Here is an 8528-nt window from a genome sequence, read left to right on the forward strand (position 1 = left end):
ATAGTGTTCACTTTAACACAGTATTTGTTGGCTTTTTGTACTGTAAATCACATTACAAAGAAAAACAAAAGAGCCAACACACAGTGATTCTGAGTTGATACTGTTTAGGTCTGACTCATGAACATATGTGCCCAACGTTATTCACCTCTTCATGTGTTATTTGAGCTGTGCAAAGTCAAACAGCACACAAACTTTAAAACAGCACTAAAGAAACCTTCACTGTCAATGCATGACTAAAATACTGTATTACTGAAAAGGTAAGTTTGTATAACCTCATGAAACTTTTAAGAATGACATTGAAGGAAATGTGACTTTGAAAGCATACCCTATTTTGGCAGCCCAACCACTGCCATGCCCACCTTTCCACTCGTCATTTGTTTGTCAAGTGGGTTTCTGTTCACCCACATTTACAGGGAAATAAAAGGCAGCATTCAGATGTATGTTTTGCAATAATCTTTTTAAAATTATATTTAACAGTAATGTGTTCCCCCATGTTCACCTCCGGCATATTTAACAGTACAGTAGTTTGAAGTGCTCATATTCGACTCTGGAATACATATCATATCTATCCAATGTCAGACATGTTTTTTTTTGCCAACCCTACATTTAAAAGCTTTTGCAATAGTCTTATATATAGTCTTATTTTAATTAACATGTTGCCTTTCAACATGAAGTCCAAAGTTTAATCATTTGTGGAGTTTTGACTCTCTCCTCCATTCAGAAAGCCTTTTTATCAGGTTAATGTTTTTTCCCAAAAGGCACACGTTAAAGTTCTTTGGTGGCCCCGTCCATTGCTAAAAGGCATCGACATAAAGTAAATGTGAAAGACTATAAACAAAACACACAAGGGCAACTTAAGGGTAGTAACTTCCTAAAACTAAATAATTTGAACCACAACAATGAATATATAGGACCAGATCATGTCTCATGCAACTTGTAATGTATTTGACCTGCTCTTATCACGGAGTAAGAAACTACTCCCGTGCAGCAGTAGGGAAAGCAGCGGACAAAAGGTTTTTGGTCTAATGACTTAAACAATTGTCTGTGAATAAAAAGGAGAAGAAAACCTCTTCCGTTATGACTTTGTCTTGGTTATTAACAGTATCAAAGGCCATTTAGAACTTGAATTGTAGTATGTGTCTGTAATCAATGGAAACGTTGAATTTCAATGTTCTCGTAAGTGACTTAGTACTATGAACGAAGCGCAGAGCAGATTATCTCTTGCAATCGTTACTGAAAGTTACGTGGTTTAATATAAAACACAGCAAACGAGAAAGTCCAATAACGGTGGGACGGTTGTTGGATCGTTCAAAATAAGCACAGGACTTTGACGTAGGAGACCTCTTTTTGTTTCCTAAGTGAAACCAAAACCCAACATTCACTTTATGAATGTTACAAAAGGAAGTCCGCTACGGGCTGTTGCTGTTGATTAATGCTAGTTGCTCTGAATTACGTTGTTTTGGCTGTTATGTTATATTGCCACGTTATGATTTTAACACAAATCTTTATTTGTATTCTAACCATAAATATATATCAATCATCAGTTAAAAGATAACTATCCTTCAACTGGATGACAGATTTGTTGCCCTAAATCCCTCACCGCAGACTTGGATGAAGCACAAAATCCATGCATTGTTTATCTAAGGAGGCTAACCCGTAATTCACAGGCATACTGTGTATGTTGTAGTAGTTGAGTGAAGATACAGTTACTCAATATTAGGGGACACTATAAATATCAAGTTTTATTATGTCAACAAAAAAACAGAAGCAAACAGTTCCACAGACATCTCGACCTACATGACACCTTACAGTAATGCTGTCACACTTCCTGTATCAACACATTCAGAAAGCAACACGAATCTCTGACTATAGAGAGGGGTGTGGCTGGTTGTTGTGATCTGATCTAACAACAGAGTACATACAATCTTTTGCCATTTCTTTCTCCTTTCTCCTTCCTCTTTTCACTTTCCTTGTTGAGAAATCCACTGATGCATAAGTCACTGCCTTCGCTTCTTCATCCTGCAAAATTAAAAACAAAATGTTCGTCAATGACAAACCTTTTGTCGATTAGGTGACTTTAACATATAGACCATGTCTAGAGTATAGACTGCTTTCCAGTGATCTTTACACACTTTCTTTTGTCTAATTTTCAGCCATCATTAATTATATTTATACCTTATACCTTATACCTAACGTTGTCACTCTTTATCAGGCATAGCCTACATAACATACATTAAGTTTAGCTACTTATCAGTTGGTTTATTATACTGTTGTTGTATAATTTGATTATAATCTGTGTCTTGAACAAATAAAAAGCACACCACCACATATTTACCATGTCATTTGATGGACCCCCAGTTGACATGTCAGGTCCAAGATGATGGGAAGCACTCACTGCTCCTGTTTGAATGTAAAACAGGTTTCAGAGTATACACACATGATTATTGTCACCCTCACATTGGAGGAAACTGAGGAATAAACACATTCACATTTTCAGTTGTTTCCTCTATAGTTATACACACTGACTTTTTGTAATGTGCTCAATTCACCGTCAGTGTTGTTGTGATTCATCTGAATAACTCCTTCAGAGATTTAAGCAGTAAGGGATAATGTTATTTGTTCGAGGCTACCTGGATAATGTGAACTTCTGGGATCAGATGTTCAATAATTCCTGTTGCAATAGGATATTCTGTATTACACACAATAAAATATAATAATATATCCTTTTGCATTCAACACAATATATTAAGTGACCTCAGGTTTACAATTATGTAACACTATGACACAAAAAAACAACAAACAGCTCTGGAGTTTATATTATTGAGTCAGTAGTAGTAGCCATGGTGGTTTTACTTAGAACCGTCATCTCATTTATTGAATAGAAACACACATGTACACTATGTTGAGCCAAACATTTGATATTGATGGATTTTCCATAATTTCATCATTTATTAGAGAAAACTCCCTTCCTTACAATCATTGTCTGTTTTCACAGCCAAGCAATTTTTTCAAGATTATTAGATCGTTATGGTTCCACCTAAAAAAGCATAACTGAAACTAAAGTACAGTATAATATGCTGAGCCTACCTTTGCAATTTTTGCAAGATTTCCTTCGGTATCCATAGGAAATAAGAAAGGCAATCACAGTCACACAGCAGGCCAACAGCACTCCAAGCACAAGGACAACTGGGTTCGGTTCTGTTTCTGAATCTCCTAAATAAGGAAACAAAGGAATTTGTACTTTTTAGACATACACCGCAACAAAATATCAGTATATTTTTAATTTGAAATCTGAGAAAAGTCATTCTTACGAAGGGATGAGTTTCAAAGGAGGTTCATTCATCAGTTATAATTAATGTCTCAATAAAATAATTGCTAAGTGTAGTTGTAGTTAATGACTTTATCCACTCGAACTTATCCACTTAATATTTATATACATATAAATACAAAATTAAAATGTAATTTAAATAGACTTTAAAACGTACTTGTCTCCACTGTAGTTCCTTCTCCAAACAGGATCTGTCCACATGTAGCCACAGCGCAGTAATACGTCCCGGTATCAGAAGAGTTGTGTATAGTTTTGGACAGACTGAAGACACAACTGCGTTCCTTTTGTTCCTCACTGTGAGTGTAAATGATGCTTGGATGGGATTCTCCTGATCCAGATCTGAACCAGGAAACATTGTGTTCACCTGGACACTGATCTGCGCTTTCGTTGTTTTTGGAGATAAGTGAACACTGGAGAGTCACTGTGTCGCCGGGCTGGACTGACTTGGTCTTCGGACTTTGCTTCACGTAGACAGATTTCCGCTGATCTGCGTGATTCAGTAAAAGAAAACATAAAATGTAATATAAATTATTTGTATGGCATGAGACTTGACATAATAACTGAAAGTAATATATATTTACCATTCACAGCCAAGAAGATGCCAATGCCAAAACTCTGTGAATACGTCGATCCAGTGAGACAGAAATATGTTGCTTCGTCCTCTTTTCTGACATTTCTGATTGTGAAAAGATAATGAGTATCCCCTTTTGTTGCTGTGAACCGTGTGTCTATAAAAGGTTCAGTAACTGTTAGTTTGTCAAACATCACGTTAAAGACTGGCTGGGCCATTTGTCCAAGAGACTGCTTGAACAGAGAAAGTAGTTTGCCTTTGTTATCCAAAACTGGACATTGAAAAGTAAAACGTCCACCAACTTCTACCACAGCCAAAGAGATCAGGTGAGGATCCTCTGCCGATTCAATCAGAGCTAAAGAAAAAAGACAAAGAAAAGGTTTATTGGAGGAGATCATCTTTAAGATCATCAAATGGTACTGTCTTTCATACAGGAGTAAAGAATTGCACTTACACATCGTACAAAGAAGAATCAAAGCAGCCAGTTCACCGATCATTGTGGTGCAGCTCTGTCGTCTCACGCGACTGATGTCTTTCCATCCAAATGAAGGTTTGTTCACAAGAAGATCAACGTCTACAAAGTAGCAATTGTAGTGATTGGCTGAAATGTATAAAATGACCTCCCCCCTACGTTTAAAACCTGTGGATTTTCTTTCGATCAGAAATCTCTATGTTCTAAGATTTTCCTTTTTCAAAGAAGCCCCTTTGATTAGACAATAAAATATTTGTTCAGTTTTTGGTGCTTAGCTAAGAAGTACAGGACCGATTTAAACAGCAAAACCCTATTGACACATTTTACGAATGTCGTTTTAATCATACCAGCATGAGAACAAAAAAATACACACACAGAGACATTATTTCAGTGTCACTGTATTCAACAGACAAAAGGAAAGCAATGTGGGAACATGACGACTGCTAGGTAGCAAATACATCTGTTTTTATCAAGTACATTGCAGATTCCATATGATCACAGAAAACTAATTCTGTAGCTTAATAAGATGTTTGGTTTACATACTGGATATACTTACTGAGCAACAGCAGTGAGTTGGATGGCTCCACACACCAAAGACATTGTTGGAGTTGCTCAATGATGTATTTTGTATTGTTCACTCTATTGGCGCATTTCCACTACAGCGCGGAGCTTGCTTTAAGCGTGCCGAGCCATGCGGGGCCCGTTTTTGGTTGCGTTTCCACTTAGCGTAGTACCGGCTAGCGGGTACTATTTCCAGATTTTCTGGCCCCATAAAATCGAGGTTCTTTCCGGGCCAACAAACAGGGCTGAGTATGCTAAACTAGTGACGTCAACACTCTCGACTGCTGATTGGTCAGAGAGAATCGTCACAATCGTTGCGCGCGAGATAATCCCTAGCGTCGCATATATCTAGCGAAGCTTGCAGCATTTTTATAAACAGCATTTTTGTAAACAGAGGAGCTACAAAAATGGCAAGAAAAAGCACGCCGTGGTCAGTCGAAGAAGTGACGACGTTCCTCCATCTGATTGCGGACGACAAAATCCAGCGGGGGCTCGACGGAACAACTCTCAATTTAAAAGTGTTTCAGGAGGTCTCTGCACTGTTGTCCGAACGCGGATTTTCGAGGACTTTCCTGCAGTGTAGGGAAAAACTAAATGAATGCGAGTGAATATCGTCTAGTCAAGGATAACAACGGCACGAGTGGTGCGGGTAGGAAAAACTGGAAGTGGTTCGACCTGTTGGACGCTATTTACGGCCATAGACCGGCTAAGGTTGGGAGGGAGGGAGGACTCTGCAACTGCGTTACTTGAGTCCCTGCATGGTAAGTTTTTGCTAACGCTCTGTTATTTGCTTGAAAGCGTTGTGTCCCTATCTATTCTAAAGCTCACTTCTAACAAAGAAGTCTATTTTATCCTTACATTTATGTTCGACAACCCATGCTTTTATGGAGCCCCGAAGAGCTACATAGCTAGCTAAGGCAGATAGCATTAGCTAGAGCTATTGTTTACACTGCGTTACTATATAAACTACCCCAGTTCCTAAACTGTAATGGAAATGTGTTCCATAACATTACAATAGGCACAGTGTAGGTGGTAGAAAGCTGTAGGGGAGAGGTGAGAGGAAATATCACCAAAACCAAGAGATGTGAAGAACTTACAGGTTAAAGTACGTGTTGAGATAGTGCTCTCTGTAACGTAGAGCATTGTCATTTTCTCAAGTTGAACAATATTGTAGAGTATCCCAGATTTTTTGTTTTTACACACCTAAAACTCCCTTGCTTTATGGGCAGTGAACTCCAGAGCATGCCTTCATGTATTTTAGATTTGACTCAATCTAATTTAGTACTCAACGTTTTTCCTTTTTTGCCCTTATATGATTTTGTGCATCCTATATTTCTGTAAACTTTATAGTCTTACAACCAGTCTTGACCATTTGTGATTCTCTAATGTTCCCAAATAGATCAGGTTTTAACCCTAACAATTACTTTTTAACAAGAGACATGTCAATCCATTATAGCAGGAAAAGCACAAGTAAAACCAGTAACATAAGGGACTAGGCCATGCCATTTGTATTGCAAATAACCATGTTATCGTTACACCTGTGGACAATTTCCGCTGAGAAATAAGTGGTGTATAATATTTTACACAGCATACATGTAATGTTTCATTTTTGCAAAGTGCTTTTAAGAGGGAGAGACCGAAGCAAGGCTGACAAAACACATGGGGAATATTTCAATCACAATTGATATGTATTTGCAAAAGACAATGTTTGTTTGTTGTCCCCCAGAAAATAAAAGCCTCTGCCTCAATAGAGATTTTTAAGGGGCAGTTAAAGACCCACCTCTTCCGACAGGCCTTTGGGTCGCCGGAGGAGGTGATTTAGTTGCTGTCTTTCATTGGTGTTTTATCGTATCTTTTATCCTATGTATTACCTGCTGTTGTTTTATGCCTTTTACTCTACATTTTATAGTTGTACTGTGAATTGTGTCCTGTGTACTGTACTGTAAAGCACTTTGTACATCCGTGTTGAGAAGGGTGCTATATAAATAAAGTTTTACTTACTTACTTACTTACTTGTTCTAAATACAAAATAGAAAGTCAGAAGGCAACTACTTCATAGAATCGAGCACTCCACCTTTCAGATCTCAAATCCTTTGTGAAGACCTTGTGCTTCAGAACAAGGAGCAAAGCCACATGCAACAGCTACACTGAGAGTCATGCGTTGTGGTGGGCCATCTCTCTACCCTTTAACCAAGCATCAAGGCTGTTACTCAGAACTATGGGCTTCAACAGGATGTGAAGTGAAGTGAGAGCTACATGAGACTTCAGCAGGCTTCATCATTGTTTTAGTTTTACACATGCTCATTTAAAGTAAAAACATGTCTATCTCAGGATTATTTCTAAAGATGCAAAAGCATCTATCTAATTTACAATCTAACTGTATTGATTTATCAAACATTCAATTAGACAGGCTGCAATTATATCACCATGTTAGATCACGGTTCAAATTCCTGCTTTGACTGAAAGACGGAGGTTGGACCAGGAAATGATGGGCACCTCCCCTGACTAACTGCAACTACAGATTAAAGGCAATAACTTGCAGTAAGGTTAAATTAAAAAGGATCATCACATAGTGTGACTAGTGGTATTCCACTTGCCATTTGAAACAAAAATAAGTATATCAGCAGTGCAAGCCCAGCTTCCTGAGGTTTATAGAGTGATAAAGAAATAAACGCCCCTTTGTATTCACACCTCAGTGTGAAGCCCAACCACAGCCGCGCTGAAGTTTCCATGCATCATCTGGTTGTCAGTGTGAATGCATTTATATCTGACTTTTTTTTGTGAAAGTACAAGGCATGTTATGGCTTGTTGTCAATGTTCAACTGTTGACCCTGAAGAAAGCCACAAACCACAACCTGCAGCTCTGACAAATGTTCTGGAAATGTTGGCCATATAGATAGATAAGCTATTTATATTTCTTATTATATTCTCTATACACCTTTTGAGTTGTCAAGAAACCCTAAATCTTTATTTTTTGTAAAAATGCTGCCAGAGTGTGGGGAGTTTTACTGGACTGCATTATCTTGATAGGTGTTCCTTTAATAAGTGTCAGTAGTGTAAGAGTGCACAGACACTATGGCGGCACATTGTTTTATGTTAAGCACCTTGTAAATAGTCGGTTTAAATTATCTGTTTTGTTTCCTTGGTGTACATTGGTCTTCTCTTCCCGGGGAAAAAATATACAGGAGAGAAACTGTAAATCGTCTCAGGACAAATGTGATCCTTTGATACTCTGAGAGTGTCGCTCTGCTTCTTGCTCTCTAAGGCGCCGTTTACACGAGGAGAAAACTGCTTGTATCTGCATAGTTTCGCGTGCGTATAGCCCTATTATTTACACGAGGCCGATAGAAACTGACCCCACAAACAATAACGGGTCCCAAGGTGGATAGATTTGCAAACGAAACGCTCTGGGGGGTCAACCGAGTCCGTGTAATCACCTCTATACAAATATTTCCTGAAAAAATAACGATAGCCCCGCCTCTCCCCACCTCTCCTGCTCACTGCTGTAGCAACTATCAAAAATAGCTGTGTTAATTAAACGCACAAGGGGTTCTTGAATGAAATAATATTATAAAAGGCAAACCAGAATTGTTAAC

The 8528-nt window shown here is 38.3% G+C and overlaps 1 protein-coding gene across 1 annotated transcript; it reads right to left on the reverse strand.

The window, feature by feature from the left end:
* Positions 1-1782: 1782 nt before the first annotated feature.
* LOC117491299 lies at positions 1783-4141 on the reverse strand. Its single transcript, XM_034141208.1, has 5 exons — positions 3910-4141; positions 3486-3815; positions 3088-3213; positions 2336-2400; positions 1783-2019 (listed from the first exon to the last, which is right to left on the reverse strand). Exons 1-5 carry the CDS (start codon positions 4115-4117, stop codon positions 1867-1869), a joined length of 882 nt encoding a protein of 293 aa, XP_033997099.1. The 5' UTR covers positions 4118-4141; the 3' UTR covers positions 1783-1866.
* Positions 4142-8528: the final 4387 nt, after the last annotated feature.

This window comes from Trematomus bernacchii, unplaced genomic scaffold, assembly GCF_902827165.1.
Source record: "Trematomus bernacchii unplaced genomic scaffold, fTreBer1.1, whole genome shotgun sequence".
Taxonomy (NCBI): domain Eukaryota; kingdom Metazoa; phylum Chordata; class Actinopteri; order Perciformes; family Nototheniidae; genus Trematomus; species Trematomus bernacchii.

Coding starts and splice junctions, on each gene's coding strand:
- LOC117491299 (XM_034141208.1), bottom strand. CDS start 4,117: ATGGCCCAGCCAGTCTTTAACGTGATGTTTGACAAACTAACAGTTACT. Junction 2,401..3,087: donor ATCTTGCAAAAATTGCAAAG/GTAGGCTCAGCA, acceptor ACATTCAAACAG/GAGCAGTGAGTGCTTCCCAT. Junction 2,020..2,335: donor GGGGTCCATCAAATGACATG/GTAAATATGTGG, acceptor TTAATTTTGCAG/GATGAAGAAGCGAAGGCAGT.